Here is a 19,089-nt window from a genome sequence, read left to right as displayed (position 1 = left end):
ATACTAGGGATGTCCGATAATGGCTTTTTGCCGATATCCGATATTGTCCAACTCTTTAATTACCGATACAAACCGATACCGATATCAACCGATATATGCAGTCGTGGAATTAACACATTATTATGCCTAATTTGGACAACCATGTATGGTGAAGATAAGGTACTTTTTAAAAAAAATTATAAAATAAGATAAATAAATTAAAAACATTTTCTTGAATAAAAAAGAAAGTAAAACAATGTAAAAACAGTTACATAGAAACTAGTAATTAATGAAAATGAGTAAAATTAATTGTTAAAGGTTAGTACTATTAGTGGACCAGCAGCACGCACAATCATGTGTGCTTACGGACTGTATCCCTTGCAGACTGTATTGATATATATTAATATATAATGTAGGAACCAGAATATTAAAAACAGAAAGAAACAACCCTTTTGTGTGAATGAGTGTGAATGGGGGAGGGAGGTTTTTTGGGTTTGTGCACTAATTGTAAGTGTATCTTGTGTTTTTTATGTTGATTTAATTAAAAAAAAAAATAAAATAAAAAACAAAAACAAAACGATACCGATAAAAAAAAAAACGATACCGATAATTTCCGATATTACATTTTAACGCAATTATCGGACATCTCTAAAAAATACTATTAAAAAAATAACATAAAAAAGTGTTATAAAAGAGCAAACATGTGAAATGTAACAAGAAAAAGTTGCCATGCAGGCTGTTTTTTTCTCTTTAAAACTGTCATTGCTCTGAAAATAATAATGTATCAAAATCCACGTTGTTATGAATTATTGACCAATTCAAGGCTAACCTTACTTCACATCAAATATTCCACTTTGAAATATTTTTTGAGGAAAACATTGCATATTTTGTGTGTTTGACATAAGAAAACAAAGGTTTTTGTTTTTTACAAAAATGGCATAAATTAAAAAAACAAAAATAATAATAATAAAATTAAAATAAAATTGTATAATTGATGGATAGAGCTGAAGTTGATCTAGAGATTTAAGCATTGAAAGTAAAAAAAATAAAAAAATAACATGACTTATTTTTAACACTTATGAGTGGATCCCCGAGAACTTTAGTAGGATTTTTTTTTAAACTGTCATTGCTCAAAAAATAATGTATCAAAATCATTAATGTTATGAATTATTGACCAATTCAAGGCTAACCTTACTCACATCAAATATTCCACTTTGAAATATTTTTTTGAGGAAAATATTGCATATTTTGTGTGTTTCACATAAGACAACAAAGGTTGTTTTTTTTTAATTTAATTTAAAAAAAACAAAACGATACCGATAGTAAAAAAAACGATACCGATCATTTCCGATATTACATTTTAACGCATTTATCGGACATCTCTAAAAAATACTATTAAAAAAACAACACTAAAAAGTGTTATAGAAGAGCAAACATGTGAAATGTAACAAGAAAAAGTTGCCATGCAGGCTGTTTTTTTCTCTTTAAAACTGTCATTGCTCTGAAAATAATGTATCAAAATCCATGTTGTTATCAATTATTGACCAATTCAAGGCTAACCTTACTTCACATCAAATATTCCACTTTGAAATATTTTTTGAGGAAAACATTGCATATTTTGTGTGTTTGACATAAGAAAACAAAGGTTTTTTTTTTTTTACAAAAATGGCATGAATTAAAAAAATAAAAATAATAATAATAAAATTAAAATAAAATTGTATAATTGATTGATAGAGCTGAAGTTGATCTAGAGATGTAAGCATTGAAAGTAAAAAAAAATAAAAATAATATATGACTTATTTTTAACACTTATGAGTGGATCCCCGAGAATTTTAGTAGGATTTTTTTTTAAACTGTCATTGCTCAAAAAATAATAATGTATCAAAATCAATGTTATGAATTATTGACCAATTCAATGCTAACCTTACTTCACATCAAATATTCCACTTTGAAATATATTTTGAGAAAAATATTGCATTTTGTGTTTGCCATAAGACAAAGGTTTTTACAAAATGTCAAAAAAATAAAAAAAAATAATAATAATACAATACAAATACAATTGTATATTCAATGGATGGAGCTGAAGTTGATCTAGAGATTTAAGCATTGAAAGTAAAAAAAATTAAAATAATATATGACTTATTTTTAACACTTATGAGTGGATCCCCGAGAATTTTAGTAGGATTTTTTTTTTTTACTATCATTGCTCAAAAAATAATAATGTATCAAGATCAATGTTGTTATGAATTATTGACCAATTCAAGGCTAACCTTACTTCACATCAAATATTCCACTTTGAAATATTTTTTGAGGAAAATATTGCATATTTTTTGTGTTTGACATAAGAAAACAAAGGGTTTTTTTTTTTACAAAAAGGCATGAAAAAAATAAAATAAATAAAAACGTATAATTGATGGATAAAGCTGAAGTTGATCTAGAGATTTAAGCATTGAAAGTAAAAAATAATAAAAAATAACGTATGACTTATTTTTAACACTTATGAGTGGATTCCCGAGAATTATAGTGGGATTTTTTTTTTTTTTAAACCGGTCATTGCTCAAAAAATAATACGAATCAACATCAATGTTGTTATGAATTGTGGACCTAGTTAAGGCTCCAATTACTTTATATTCAATATCCCACTTTGAAATATTTGTTGAAGAAAAAAATTAACAACAAAATATTGCATATTTTGAGTGTGTGCCATAAAACAACAACATTTTAGTCAAATTTTTAATGACAAAAAAGGGAATAAAACTTTACTTTTATAGAACTTAAACCACCAGCAGACAAATGCTGACTTGTTTATCCTTTCAGTAAATGCTTGCTATATTTTAGCCATCATTTTTGTTGTTACTCCAGAGGTGTCCATAGTGTGGCCCGGGGGCCATTTGCGACCCGCAGCTAACTTTTTAACAGCCTGCGACCAATATTAAAAATACTATTAAAAAAACAACATAAAAAAGTGTTATAGAAAAGCAAACATGTGAAATGTAACAAGAAAAAATTGGCATGCAGGCTGTTTTTTTCTCTTTAAAACTGTCATAGCTCTGAAAATAATAATGTATCAAAATCAATGTTGTTATGAATTATTGACCAATTCAAGGCTAACCTTACTTCACATCAAATATTCCACTTTGAAATATTTTTTGAGGAAAACATTGCATATTTTGTGTGTTTGACATAAGAAAACAAGTTTAAAAAAAAAAAAAAAAAAAGGCATGAAAAAACAAAATTAAAATAAAATTAAAAACGTATAATTGATGGATAGAGCTGAAGTTGATCTAGAGATTTAAGCATTAAAAGTAAAAAAAATAAAAACGTATGACTTATTTTTAACACTTATGAGTGGATCCCTGAGAATTTTAGTAGGATTTTTTTTTAACTGTCATTGCTCAAAAAATAATAACGTATCAAAATCCATGTTGTTATGAATTATTGACCAATTCAAGGCTAACCTTACTTCACATCAAATATTCCACTTTGAAATATATTTTGAGAAAAATATTGCATTTTGTGTTTGCCATAAGACAAAGGTTTTTACAAAATGTCAAAAAATAATAATAATAGTAATACAATACAAATACAATTGTATATTCAATAGATAGAGCTGAAGTTGATGTAGCGATGTAAGCATTGAAAGTAAAAAAAATAAAAATAATATGTGACTTATTTTTAACACTTATAAGTGGATCCCCGAGAATTTTAGTAGGATTTTTTTTTTAACTATCATTGCTCAAAAAATAATAATGTATCAAAATCAATGATGTTATGAATTATTGACCAATTCAAGGCTAACCTTACTTCACATCAAATATTCCACTTTGAAATATTTTTTTGAGGAAAATATTGCATATTTTGTGTGTTTGACATAAGAAAACAAAGGGTTTTTTTGACAAAAAAGGCATGAAAAAAAATTAAAACATAAAAACGTATAATTGATGGATAGAGCTGAAGTTGATCTAGAGATTTAAGCTTTTAAAGTAAAAAATACAATTTTAGTGGGATTTTTTATTTAACTGTCATTGCTCAAAAAATAATACGAATCAAAATAAATTTTGTTATGAATTATTGACCTAGTTAATTACTTTATATTAAATATCCCACTGTGAAATATTTAGTTTGAAGAAAAAGAATAACAACAAAATATTGCATATTTTGAGTGTGTGCCATAAAAAACAAAGTTTTAGTAAAAAAATGTATGACAAAAAGGGAATAAAACTAATTAAAAAAACACTATGAAAAATTAATAGGTGCGGCCCTCAGTGGAAAAAGTTTCCATCATACATGATTTTTTCCAATTCTTTCACAGGTGTACCATACACTGGCACTTATTCAACAATACCCCAAAGCCAAACGGGACATAAAAGTCTTTCATTTTTCAAAGGCCATAAAACCATTTTGGATTAATTTTTTTAATTTTTACTTTCTTTACTCAAATATCTGAATCAACCACAGCCCAAAACAAAAATAGCAAGCAACAAAAAAGGCTGACATCATGAAATGTTACATTACCCCAGCAAAAACCAAACAAACGAAGGACGTACACTATTTGATTTCCTATTATGCAGCTCATTTTTATTTGACACTTATTGAAATATCTTGTGTGACATCATATTTTCAAACTATTGTAGTGGCGTTCTGTACAAAAAGTGCACTTTAATTTAGTGTTGTTTTGATAAGTCATCTTAGTGACGTCATGCACAAAAAAGTGCACTAATAGCTTGTTTTAAAATGTCTCTGACAATCTTGCACTTTCTGTTTTGGAAATGACATGAATGTTTGTGACACTGCTTAATAACTGTTTAATAAATACACTTTTGGTAAATTGACTTAGTTGTGATTTCCCTCTCTGCATGAAAGTTTAAAAGTATCATATATTAATGCAGTATGAAGAAGAATGTTTTAATGTAGACACATAGAATCATCATACTGCTGTGATTATATGCATCAAGTGTTCATTCAAGGCTAAGGGCCTCACCTGCCATCATGGAAAGAAAAAAAATGTAAAAAGAAAAAAAATTAATTAAATTGTTATATGTATCCAGTATAAAGTTATTTTCCATTTAACTTCACCAGTTTTAGATTATTTTTATTCAAAATCGCTGAATTTTCACATTTGCCGTACAAATACTGAGAAGAGACAGTGCAGTGATCAGCAGCCAGTTGAGGCACGTCACTCAGTGCCTCAACATGGATTCCGGACTCGGCTAACTGCTGGCCTGCTGTGCAGTGAGACTATATTGCTATATGAATTATATTATACATTTCCATAGTTTAGTAAGCTGAGGTATATAATGTACAGTGTATTTTGTCAACAATTGTATGTGTGAAATGTATTTCTTGTGCTGAGCGATCATAAAACGGCTGCAAAAGACGCACTGGCTGAGGCTCCAGTAATCCCGCCTCCTGCACCCCCACCGTAGAATTGTTATATCAACTAAAGCCCACACTTAAACTTTCCACGTGCAAGATTGAGTCTATTTAAAAAAGTTATTTCATAAGAAGCCAATAAGTGCAAAAACAATAATGTTCGTGTTGGAGGAATGACTGCAGGGCCACAACATTAGGTACACCTGCAAACTGCAGGTGTATCTAATTCACAACTCCTCCAACACGAACATTATTGTTTTTGCACTTTTTGGCTTCTTATTAAATAACTTTTGTAACCTATTTTCATGGGCTTTTCTCTTTGTGATGTTAAGTTCCTGTTATGCGCTGTTATACAGTATATGCCTTGAGCTCTTATTTTGAAGGCGCTAAGAGCGGAAGTGATGACACGGAGTGGAGCGGAGGTTTTTGAAAGAAGGTAAATAAAGTGGTCCTCGTGTAAACTGGAGCCTCCGTGTTTGTTATTTTGTAGTTTCATACAGTGTAGGCGACATTTATAAACCCTCGGTTACACTTTTTTTAAATAGATTCAATCTTGCACGTGGAAAGTTTAAGTGAGGGCTTTAGTTGCGGCGCATGGACTTAATTTATAAGTAAAGGTAAGACCATAATAACGTTTTTTTTTATTAAATGTGCTTTTTTGTGTGCTACAGTTTGTATGTGTAAAGTTAAAGTTAAGTTAAAGTACCAATGATTGTCACACACACACTAGGTGTAATGAAATTTGTCCTCTGCATTTGACCCATCCCCTTGTTCACCCCCTGGGAGGTGAGGGGAGCAGTGGGCAGCAGCGGCGCCGTGCCCGGGAATCATTTTTGGTGATTTAACCCCCAATTCCAACCCTTGATGCTGAGTGCCAAGCAGGGAAGAATGCTGGTATGAGCTTTTAAACATAACCCGTTAACTGCTGCCAATCGAATGGTGAATAAGATACTCTTTAGGGTTCATATGTTTGTAAATCTGACTGTGATGAAGTCAGTGCCTCACCAGCCATCAACCTCACCGCACGTCACTGATATTGTGTATCGTGACATGGCCTAAAAATATCGAGATACTAAAAAAAGGCAATATCACCCAGCCCTACCCCAAACACACGTCTAAAGTGGTAAAGGAATGGCTAAATCAGGCTAGAATTAAGGTTTTCAAATGGCCTTCCCAAAGTGCTGACTTAAACGTGTGGACAATGCTGAAGAAACAAGTCCATGTCAGAAAACCAACACATTTAGCTGAACTGCACCAATTTTGTCAAGAGGAGGGCCTTATAGCAGTAAAACTTGCCAAACCTACTCAGTGGCCTAGTGGTTAGAGTGTCCGCCCTGAGATCGGTAGGTTGTGAGTTCAAACCCCGGCCGAGTCATACCAAAGACTATAAAAAATGGGACCCATTACCTCCCTGCTTGACACTCAGCATCAAGGGTTGGAATTGCCGGTTAAATCACCAAAAATGATTCCCGGGCGCGTCCACCGCTCCTGCTCACTGCTCCCCTCACCTCCCAGGGGGTGATCAAGGGTGATGGGTCAAATGCAGAAAATAATTTCGCCACACTTCGTGTGTGTGTGTGTGTGTGTGTGTGTGACAATCATTGGTACTCTAACTTTAACTTAGTAAACTCACCATGAAAGCGTTAAAACATACCGGTGTAGTGAGTTTACTTTATTCACCCAAGGAACTTTAGTTATTAGAGAGTTCCGCCCGGACGTTTTTTTACGGGACACACTTCCGGCATTGTTGATGTTTCCGGATGAGGAGATGCTGCTCCGTTATTGACTGAAGTAAAGTCTGAATGTCATTAAAACAGTTAGCGCCATCTTTTGACACTTCTTCCACTCCCGTCCTTGCACGCTACACCGCTACAACAAAGATGACGGGGAGAAGACGCTGTCGAAGGTGAGCCACGTAAATAAGACCGCCCACTTTGTTTGGGGTCATTGTACTGTTGGAACACCCAACTGTTTGGCCACAATACTCAGTAATATGTTTGGAGGAGAAAAGGTGAGGCCTTTAATCCCAGGAACACCAAACCTACCGTCAAGCATGGTGGTGGTAGTATTATGCTCTGGGCCTGTTTTGCTGCCAATGGAACTGGTGCTTTACAGAGAGTAAATGGGACAATGACCTCCAAATTCTTCAGGACAAGCTAAAATCATCAGCCCATCAGGAGGTTGGGTCTTGGGCGCAGTTGGGTGTTCCAACAGGACAATGACCCCAAACACACGTCAAAAGTGATAAAGGAATGGCTAAATCAGGCTAGAATGAAGGTTTTAGAATGGCCTTCCCAAAGTCCTGACTTAAACGTGTGGACAATGCTGAAGAAACAAGTCCATGTCAGAAAACCAACACATTTAGCTGAACTGCACCAATTTTGTCAAGAGGAGTGGTCAAACATTCAAGCAGAAGCTTGTGGATGGCTACCAAAAGCGCCTTATAGCAGTGAAACTTGCCAAACCTACTCAGTGGCCTAGTGGTTAGAGTGTCCGCCCTGAGATCGGTAGGTTGTGAGTTCATACCAAAGACTACAAAAATGGGACCCATCACCTCCCTGCTTGACACTCAGCATCAAGGGTTGGAATTGGGTGTTAAATCACCAAAAATGAATCCCAGGCGCGGCCACCGATGCTGCTCACTGCTCCCTTCACCTCCCAGGGGGTGATCAAGGGTGATGGGTCAAATGCAGAGAATAATTGTACCACACCTCGTGTGTGTGTGTGTGTGTGTGTGTGTGTGACAATCATTGGTACTTTACCTTTGTAAACTCGCCATGAAAGCACTAAAACATACCGGTGTAGTGAGTTTACTTTATTCACCCAAGGAACTTTAGTTATTAGAGAGTTCCGGTCGAACGGTTTTTCACGGGACAAATAGTTTGCATGTTGGTTTGGTGGCCCACCAATTTGTTTACCTAATCACGTGACAGAACCTATTTTCTTCCCTATGAACACATTTCGATGCATGAAAGCACTAAAACATACCGGTGTAGTGAGTTTACTTTATTCACCCAAGGAACTTTAGTTATTAGAGAGTTCTGGTCGGACGGTTTTTCACGGGACAAATAGTTTGCATGTTGGTTTGGTGGCCCACCAATTTGTTTACTTAATCACGTGACGGAACCTATTTTCTTCCCTATGAACACATTTCGATGCATGAAAGCACTAAAACATACCGGTGTAGTGAGTTTACTTTATTCACCCAAGGAACTTTAGTTATTAGAGAGTTCCGGTCGGACGGTTTTTCACGGGACAAATAGTTTGCATGTTGGTTTGGTGGCCCACCAATTTGTTTACTTAATCACGTGACGGAACCTATTTTCTTCCCTATGAACACATTTCGATGCATGAAAGCACTAAAACATACCGGTGTAGTGAGTTTACTTTATTCACCCAAGGAACTTTAGTTATTAGAGAGTTCTGGTCGGACGGTTTTTCACGGGACAAATAGTTTGCATGTTGGTTTGGTGGCCCACCAATTTGTTTACTTAATCACGTGACGGAACCTATTTTCTTCCCTATGAACACATTTCGATGCATGAAAGCACTAAAACATACCGGTGTAGTGAGTTTACTTTATTCACCCAAGGAACTTTAGTTATTAGAGAGTTCCGGTCGGACGGTTTTTCACGGGACAAATAGTTTGCATGTTGGTTTGGTGGCCCACCAATTTGTTTACTTAATCACGTGACGGAACCTATTTTCTTCCCTATGAACACATTTCGATGCATGAAAGCACTAAAACATACCGGTGTAGTGAGTTTACTTTATTCACCCAAGGAACTTTAGTTATTAGAGAGTTACGGTCGGACGGTTTTTCACGGGACAAATAGTTTGCATGTTGGTTTGGTGGCCCACCAATTTGTTTACTTAATCACGTGACGGAACCTATTTTCTTCCCTATGAGCACATTTCGATGCATGAAAGCACTAAAACATACCGGTGTAGTGAGTTTACTTTATTCACCCAAGGAACTTTAGATATTAGAGAGTTCCGGTCGGACGGTTTTTCACGGGACAAATAGCTTGCATGTTGGTTTGGTGGCCCACCAATTTGTTTACTTAATCACGTGACGGAACCTATTTTCTTCCCTATGAACACATTTCGATGCATGAAAGCACTAAAACATACCGGTGTAGTGAGTTTACTTTATTCACCCAAGGAACTTTAGTTATTAGAGAGTTCCGGTCGGACGGTTTTTCACGGGACAAATAGTTTGCATGTTGGTTTGGTGGCCCACCAATTTGTTTACTTAATCACGTGACGGAACCTATTTTCTTCCCTATGAACACATTTCGATGCATGAAAGCACTAAAACATACCGGTGTAGTGAGTTTACTTTATTCACCCAAGGAACTTTAGTTATTAGAGAGTTCCGGTCGGACGGTTTTTCACGGGACAAATAGTTTGCATGTTGGTTTGGTGGCCCACCAATTTGTTTACTTAATCACGTGACGGAACCTATTTTCTTCCCTATGAACACATTTCGATGCATGAAAGCACTAAAACATACCGGTGTAGTGAGTTTACTTTATTCACCCAAGGAACTTTAGTTATTAGAGAGTTCCGGTCGGACGGTTTTTCACGGGACAAATAGTTTGCATGTTGGTTTGGTGGCCCACCAATTTGTTTACTTAATCACGTGACGGAACCTATTTTCTTCCCTATGAACACATTTCGATGCATGAAAGCACTAAAACATACCGGTGTAGTGAGTTTACTTTATTCACCCAAGGAACTTTAGTTATTAGAGAGTTCCGGTCGGACGGTTTTTCACGGGACAAATAGTTTGCATGTTGGTTTGGTGGCCCACCAATTTGTTTACTTAATCACGTGACGGAACCTATTTTCTTCCCTATGAACACATTTCGATGCATGAAAGCACTAAAACATACCGGTGTAGTGAGTTTACTTTATTCACCCAAGGAACTTTAGTTATTAGAGAGTTCCGGTCGGACGGTTTTTCACGGGACAAATAGTTTGCATGTTGGTTTGGTGGCCCACCAATTTGTTTACTTAATCACGTGACGGAACCTATTTTCTTCCCTATGAACACATTTCGATGCATGAAAGCACTAAAACATACCGGTGTAGTGAGTTTACTTTATTCACCCAAGGAACTTTAGTTATTAGAGAGTTCCGGTCGGACGGTTTTTCACGGGACAAATAGCTTGCATGTTGGTTTGGTGGCCCACCAATTTGTTTACTTAATCACGTGACGGAACCTATTTTCTTCCCTATGAACACATTTCGATGCATGAAAGCACTAAAACATACCGGTGTAGTGAGTTTACTTTATTCACCCAAGGAACTTTAGTTATTAGAGAGTTCCGGTCGGACGGTTTTTCACGGGACAAATAGTTTGCATGTTGGTTTGGTGGCCCACCAATTTGTTTACTTAATCACGTGACGGAACCTATTTTCTTCCCTATGAACACATTTCGATGCATGAAAGCACTAAAACATACCGGTGTAGCGAGTTTACTTTATTCACCCAAGGAACTTTAGTTATTAGAGAGTTCCGGTCGGACGGTTTTTCACGGGACAAATAGTTTGCATGTTGGTTTGGTGGCCCACCAATTTGTTTACTTAATCACGTGACGGAACCTATTTTCTTCCCTATGAACACATTTGGATGCATCAGTGTTTCCAAGTGCAAAGGTTACCTGGTCCAGGATGTAGTTGCCTGGTGTGTTAGCGGCTCTTTGGATTAATTCAGTCAGACACTGAGCGGCCTGCTGCAGCTGGCGCTCCCTCGCTCCCCGTCCCTGAAAAAAACACGGGGAAGGTTTGCCTGATGTGGACGAGGTGAGTCGTGATCGTGATGTCTCTCCTGACCATCATGCATGCCAGCAGCTCCTCGGTGCTCAGCAGCCTGTAGTGTTTTCCCGGATGCTGTCGTACGCGAGCTTTGGCCCAGTGGCTCTTTCCCGCAGCAGGGAGACCCACCATCAACACCACCTAAGACGTGACAAGAGACTTTGCCTTAAAAAATAATCATTCATGGATTGTTGCTTTACCTCACTCTGCGCTCTGGAGTTGGGGCCCAACGTGCTGCGGAGCCTCAGCCCAGCGGGGAGTGCCGCCAGCGGCGTGAAGCCAGGGGGGCTGCAGTACCACGCCGGGGCTGCGGGGCCCAGCAAGAAGCGGACCGCACAGTTCTTACAGAGGACGTGAGGGAACAGAGCGCGGCCTTGAAGCTCCGAGGCCTCGAGGGAAAAGGCCACGCCCATGAAACGCCCGTTTTTATGGAAGGAGAGCTGAACACTTCCGTTGGTGGAGAAAGACTGTGGGCAGAGTTCGTGGCGGATTAGTGGACTTTCGCTTCTGGCAAATAAATGATTGTAAAAAGTCAATCACAGCATAGCAGCCGATGATGTCTCCCTCGGAGAACGTCTCCCCGTAGTCTTCTTCTTGCCCGCTGGTCACTTTTCTGGCTCCTGCATCGTATGCGAAGGAGAAGGCCTCTTCACCTGGTGGGGGGAGGACAGGTTATTACTAGAGATGTCCGATAATATCAGACTGCCGATATTATCGGCCGATAAATGCTTTAAAATATAATATCGGAAATTATCGGTATCAGTTTAAAAATTATCGGTATCGGTTTCAAAAAGTAAAATGTATAACTTTTTAAAACGCCGCTGAGAAGTACAGAGCGCCAATAAACCTTAAAGGCACTGCCTTTGCGTGCCGGCCCAGTCACATAATACCTACGGCTTTTCACACACACAAGTGAATGCAACGCGTACTTGGTCAACAGCCATACAGGTCACACTGAGGGTGGCCGTATAAACAAGTTTAACACTGTTACAAATATGCGCCACACTGTGAACCCACACCAAACAAGAATGACAAACACATTTCGGGAGAACATCCGCAACGTAACACAACATAAACACAACAGAACCCCTTGCAGCACTAACTCTTCCGGGACGCTACAATATACACCCCCCGCTATCCTCTACCCCGCCCACCTCAACCTCCTCATGCTCTCTCAGGGAGAGCATGTCCCAAATTCCAAGCTGCTGTTTTGAGGCATGTTAAAAAAAAAAAAGCACTTTGTGACTTCAATAATAAATATGGCAGTGCCATGTTGGCACTTTTTTTTTACTTGAGTTGATTTATTTTGGAAAACCTTGTTACATTGTTTAATGCATCCAGCGGAGCATCACAACAAAATTAGGCATAATAATGTGTTAATTCCACGACTGTATATAGCGATATCGGTTGATATCGGAATCGGTAATTAAGAGTTGGACAATATCGGAATATCGGCAAAAAAGCCATTATCGGACATCTCTAGTTATTACTGTATAGCGGTAAAGCTCGGTTGGTAGAGTGGCTGTGCCAGCAACTTGAGGGTTCCAGGTTCGATCCCCGCTTCCGCCATCTTAGTTTAGTTTAGTTTATTAAGGATCCCCGTTAGTCTACACTAGAGATGTCCAATAATGGCTTTTTTGCCAACATCTGATATTCCGATATTGTCCAACTTTTAATTACCGATTCCGATATCAACCGATACCGATATATACAGTCGTAACTCATTATTATGCCTAATTTTGTTGTGATGCCCCGCTGGATGCATTAAACAATGTAACTTTACCATGAATTGATTAACGTGGACTTAAACAAGTTGAAAAACTTATTCGGGTGTTACCATTTAGTGGTCAATTGTACGGAATATGTACTGTACTGTGCAATCTACTAATACAAGTTTCAATCAATAAATCAAAAACAAGGTTTTCCAAAACAAGAGAACAACTTCAACTCCAGTTATGGAAAAAAGTGTCAACATGGCACTGCCATATTTATTATTGAAGTCACAAAGTGCATTATTTTTTTAACATTTGGGACATGCTCTCCCTGAGATAATCCTGATACCCACTACAACTATGGGAAATATTATACTTTGACTTTCATAAATTGCATTATTTTTTTTAAACATGCCTCAAAACAACAGCTACAAAAACAATGAAGGCACACAGCTTCAGTCCAGAGTATACTTGTCAACCTTGAGACCTACTAATTCGGGAGATGGGGGGGGGGTATATTGTAGCGTCCCGGAAGAGTTAGTGTTGCAAGGGATTCTGGGTATTTGTTCTGTTGTGTTTATGTTGTGCTACGGTGCGGATGTTCTCCCGAAATGTGTTTGTCATTCTTGTTTGGTGTGGGTTCACAGTGTGGCGCATATTTGTAACAGTGTTAAAGTTGTTCATACGGCCACCCTCAGTGTGACCTGTATCGCTGTTGACCTGCAAAATTCCACACACAACGTCCTATAGCCATGAAATGAAATTGGTTTGTGTATGTTTGCAAATGTATGAAAAAGACACGACAAGACGCTTCTCATCCAACCTGATGGAGCTTGAAAAGTGCTGCGAAGAGGAATGGCTGGAAACATTCCCAAAGATGGGTGTGCCAAGATTGTGGAATTAATATTGAAAAAGGCTTTAATTGCAACAACAAAGTCGAACATTGAGCAAATTGAGTAAAGGCTGTATTTTTAATACATTTGGAAACATGAAAAAAAAACGTTTTCATGTTATTATGGAGTGCTGTGTTAAGAATTTTGGGGGGGGGGATTGTGTTTTGCATTAAGGCAGTAACGTAACAAAATATGTGAATACTTTCCAGAAGTACTGTATAATATCAAATCTTTGTTGTAATAATTTCCCAATTTTTATAATTTGAGTATGAGTATAACCCATATACATGAGCCAAAACCAGCGAAGTAGTCACGTTGTGTAAATGGTAAATAAAAAGAGAATACAATGATTTGCAAATCTTTTTCAACTTATATTCAATTGAATAGACTGCAAAGACAAGATATTTCATGTTCACACTGAGAAACTTACTTTTGAGGCTTTATATTGCGCCACACATTTTCAATGGGAGACAGGTCTGGACTACAGGCAGGCCAGTCTAGTACCCGCACTCTTTTACTATGAAGCCACGCTGTTGTAACACGTGGCTTGGCATGGTCTTGCTGAAATAAGCAGGGGCGTCCATGGTAACGTTGCTTGGATGGCAACATATGTTGCTCCAGAACCTGTATGTACCTTTCAGCATTAATGGTGCCTTTGCAGATGTGTAAGTTACCCATGTCTCGGGCACTAATACACCCCATACCATCACAGATGCTGGCTTTTCAACTTTGCGCCTATAACAATCCGGATGGTTCTTTTCCTCTTTGTTCCACAGTTTCCAAAAACAATTTGAAATGTGGACTCGTCAGACCGCAGAACACTTTTACACTTTGCATCTGTCCATCTTAGATGAGCTTGGGCCCAGCGAAGCCGGCGGCGTTTCTGGGTGTTGTTGATAAATGGCTTTGGCTTTGCATAGTAGAGTTTTAACTTCCACTTACAGACGTAGCGACCAACTGTAGTTACTGACAGTGGTTTTCTGAAGTGTTCCTGAGCCCATGTGATGATATCCTTTACACACTGATGTGGCTTTTTGATGCAGTAGCGCCTGAGGGATCCAAGGTGCGTAATATCATGGCTTACGTGCAGTGATTTCTCCAGATTCTCTGAACCTTTTGATGATATTACGGAGCGTAGATGGTGAAATCCCTAAATTCCTTGCAATAGCTGGTTGAGAAATGTTGTTCTTAAACAATTTGCTCAGGCATTTGTCGACAAAGTGGTGACCCTCGCCCCGTCCTTAGTTGTGAACGACTGAGCATTTCATGGAAGCTGCTTTTATACCCAATCATGGCACCAACCAGTTCCCAATTAGCCTGTTCACCTGTGGGATGTTCCAAAATAAGTCTTTGATGAGCATTCCTCAACGCTCTCAGTCTTTTTTGCCACTTGTGCCAGCTTTTTTGAAACATGTTGCAGGCATCAAATTCCAAATGAGCTAATTTTTGCAAAAAATAACAATGTTTCTTAGTGTGAACATGAAATATTTTGTCTTTGCAGTCTATTCAATTGAATATAAGTTGAAAAGCATTTGCAAATCATCGTATTCTCTTTTTATTTACCATTTACACAACGTGACAACTTCACTGCTTTTGGGTTTTGGGTTAGACTCCTAAATGTGCAAATAAGACATCTCACCAAGTAGCAGTGATGTTTGGCTCAAGGACCAGCCTACTCGCATGCCGTAAGCCTCGCTGCTTTCAAGGCCGTCCACCATGTTGTTGCTTAACAACGTCCTCTCCAGCCTCGCCTCGAAGCTCACCCTGCCCTGCCACACCCCGTGGGTGAGCCTGCAGCCGGACCACAGCAGGGGGAACCTGTCCCAGAACCGCGGCTGACCACAGACACCATCTTGGCTTATGTCAAAGTGCAGGTGGCTGTCATCTAAGTTGAAAAAAAAAACGCGTATTAAATGGGCAGATGTTGTCACAAAAACAAGGTTAGAGTCTTGAAATACTCACAGGAATCTAACTTGACTGCATCTTCAACTTCCTGCTGCGTCTCGTCTCTCTCCAGTGGAGCTTGTGGTGCTTTGGCTCTGGTCAATGGAGAGACTACGTCACTGACATATTGTGTGATGGTTGAAATCAGTGTTTGGTAACCATTGTTATTGTTGGGCCGCCAAAAAATGTGTTTCTCCGCTGTGGTCCGTTTGGGCTATAGTGGTACTTTTCCACCACTTTTCTATTATTTCCAAGCTTTCACAGGCCACATAAAATGACACCTGAGGTTCAGTCTTTCACAACACTGGGGGTACCACTGTTGCTTATTTAATCCAAAACACACCACAAATATGTTGGAAAACAGTCCAGTCACAGTTAAAGTTAAGTTAAAGTACCAATGATTGTCACACACGCACTAGGTGGGGCGAAATTATTCTCTGCATTTGACCCATCACCCTTGATCACCTCCTGGGAGGTGAGGAGAGCAGTGGGCAGCAGCAGTGGCCACGCCCGGGAATAATTTTTGGTGATATAACGCCCAATTCCAACCCTTAATGCTGAGTGTCAAGTATGACAATTATTTAAACATAACTCCGAAACCAAACATGCAAAGTGGCTAATAATGCCTGAAATAATGTATCTTTGTGAGTTTTACTCGAAACATATGCTTCTTTTAAGGCTTGCAAACACAAAACTTTTTTTTTACTCAATGACAGTATAACTGTCACACTCAATATGACAGTTAATTAAACATAACTCCTAAACCAAACATGCAAAATGGCTAATAATGCCTGAAATAATGTATCTTTGTGAGTTTATATAATAGTGTAAGAGTCCAGTCCATAGTGGATCTAACATAATAGTGTGAGAGTCCAGTCCATAGTGGATCTAACATAATAGTGAGAGTCCAGTCCATAGTGGATCTAACATAATAGTGAGAGTCCAGTCCATAGTGGATCTAACATAATAGTGTGAGAGTCCAGTCCATAGTGGATCTAACATAATAGTGTGAGAGTCCAGTCCATAGTGGATCTAACATAATAGTGTGAGAGTCCAGTCCATAGTGGATCTAACATAATCGTGTGTGAGTCCAGTCCATAGTGGATCTAACATAATCGTGTGTGAGTCCAGTCCATAGTGGATCTAGCATTATATTGTGGGAGTCCAGTCCATAGTGGATCTAACATAATAGTGTGAGAGTCCAGTCCATAGTGGATCTAACATAATAGTGTGAGAGTCCAGTCCATAGTGGATCTAGCATAATAGTGTGAGAGTCCAGTCCATAGTGGATCTAACATAATCGTGTGTGAGTCCAGTCCATAGTGGATCTAGCATAATATTGTGGGAGTCCAGTCCATAGTGGATCTAACATAATAGTGAGAGTCCAGTCCATAGTGGATCTAACATAATAGTGAGAGTCCAGTCCATAGTGGATCTAACATAATAGTGTGAGAGTCCAGTCCATAGTGGATCTAACATAATAGTGAGAGTCCAGTCCATAGTGGATCTAACATAATAGTGTGAGAGTCCAGTCCATAGTGGATCTAACATAATAGTGAGAGTCCAGTCCATAGTGGATCTAACATAATAGTGTGAGAGTCCAGTCCATAGTGGATCTAACATAATAGTGTGAGAGTCCAGTCCATAGTGGATCTAACATAATCGTGTGTGAGTCCAGTCCATAGTGGATCTAACATAATAGTGTGTGAGTCCAGTCCATAGTGGATCTAGCATAATATTGTGGAAGTCCAGTCCATAGTGGATCTAACATAATAGTGTGAGAGTCCAGTCCATAGTGGATCTAACATAATAGTGTGAGAGTCCAGTCCATAGTGGATCTAGCATAATAGTGTGAGAGTCCAGTCCATAGTGGATCTAACATAATAGAGTGAGAGTCCAGTCCATAGTGGATCTAACATAATAGTGTGAGAGTCCAGTCCATAGTGGATCTAACATAATAGTGTGAGAGTCCAGTCCATAGTGGATCTAGCATAATATTGTGAGAGTCCAGTCCATAATGGATCTAGCATAATAGTGTGAGAGTCCAGTCCATAGTGGATCTAACATAATAGTGTGAGAGTCCAGTCCATAGTGGATCTAACATAATAGTGTGAGAGTCAAGTCCATAGTGGATCTAGCATGATATTGTGAGAGTCCAGTCCATAGTGTATCTAACATAATAGCGTGAGAGTCCAGTCCATAGTGGATCTAACATAATAGTGTGAGAGTCCAGCCCATAGTGGATCTAACATAATAGTGTGAGAGTCCAGTCCATAGTGGATCTAACATAATAGTGTGAGAGTCAAGTCCATAGTGGATCTAGCATGATATTGTGAGAGTCCAGTCCATAGTGTATCTAACATAATAGCGTGAGAGTCCAGTCCATAGTGGATCTAACATAATAGTGTGAGAGTCCAGCCCATAGTGGATCTAACATAATAGTGTGAGAGTCCAGTCCATAGTGGATCTAACATAATAGTGTGAGAGTCCAGTCCATAGTGGATCTAACACAATAGTGTGAGAGTCCAGTCCGTAGTGGATCTAACATAATAGTGTGAGTGTCCAGTCCATAGTGAATCTAACATAATAGTGTGAGAGTCCAGTCCATAGTGGATCTAACATAATAGTGTTATTATGTCACGCTTCTACTGTTATATTTAGGGAAAGTAAATAAAACTTTTATCTTTAATTATGATGATAGTTTCTGGTGATGTTCATTACCTTTTATATCGTATCTCCTCTTTAAACTCGTAGAAAGCCCGGCCTCGGTCCTCCAGCTCGCTCCTCCCGGCTCCGGCCTCTCCCTGGCCGACTGGCAGATGCTCACAGTCGGCTAGGGGACTCTGTAAGCCGCCCTCGCCGTCCGTCTGTGTCGTGGAGTCGGAACACTCTCTGGAGGTTTGTTGTGGAAGTAAAGAGGACGGGGACGCCACCGCTTGTATATTATCCGCTACAACCGTCGTGTCGTCGTCTTGTCCCGGTATGTCTTGTCCCGGTATGTCTTGTCCCGGTGTGTCTTGTCTCGGTATGTCTTGTCCCGGTATGTCTTGTCCGGGTGTCCGTGCAGGCTGTTGCTGATCCAGCGACGACCAGAGTCTGCCTACCAGCTCTGCCTTCAGCCCTTTGCACTCCAGACCCGCTTCTTGGAGCTTCGACCGCAGTTCCGCGACTTTTAGCTTCTTAATGTCCGCGAGCTTCATGGTTACCTTTTGTGCGGCGGACATAGATGAAGTTGTGCTTTTATACCCGCGTTCGTGACAAAAACACGGGGAAAAAGTGTAGAGAAAGTGCGGTTTTACACAGCAAAACAAACAATTCAATATGGAGCCCTGCTCTCTGATTGGTTGACGTAACTTGACACGCCT

At 38.8% G+C, this 19,089-nt stretch overlaps 1 protein-coding gene across 1 annotated transcript in view; it reads right to left on the bottom strand.

The window, feature by feature from the left end:
* The window catches only part of LOC133577015 (heterogeneous nuclear ribonucleoprotein U-like protein 2), a 21,845-nt gene extending 2,756 nt beyond the window's left edge, over nucleotides 1–19,089 (bottom strand). Inside the window, exons 1-7 of the mRNA XM_061930492.2 lie at nucleotides 18,446–19,089; nucleotides 15,743–15,819; nucleotides 15,420–15,665; nucleotides 11,716–11,828; nucleotides 11,376–11,642; nucleotides 11,194–11,316; nucleotides 11,022–11,123 (exon numbers count right to left, since the gene is read on the bottom strand). Coding sequence (XP_061786476.1) covers nucleotides 11,022–11,123; nucleotides 11,194–11,316; nucleotides 11,376–11,642; nucleotides 11,716–11,828; nucleotides 15,420–15,665; nucleotides 15,743–15,819; nucleotides 18,446–18,948 — 1,431 coding nt within the window. The 5' untranslated portion in view covers nucleotides 18,949–19,089. The remainder of the gene's footprint in view (nucleotides 1–11,021; nucleotides 11,124–11,193; nucleotides 11,317–11,375; nucleotides 11,643–11,715; nucleotides 11,829–15,419; nucleotides 15,666–15,742; nucleotides 15,820–18,445) is intronic.

Source organism: Nerophis lumbriciformis, linkage group LG36 (assembly GCF_033978685.3).
Source record: "Nerophis lumbriciformis linkage group LG36, RoL_Nlum_v2.1, whole genome shotgun sequence".
Lineage (NCBI taxonomy): Eukaryota > Metazoa > Chordata > Actinopteri > Syngnathiformes > Syngnathidae > Nerophis > Nerophis lumbriciformis.
This window is presented reverse-complemented; position numbering and strand designations above follow the sequence as displayed.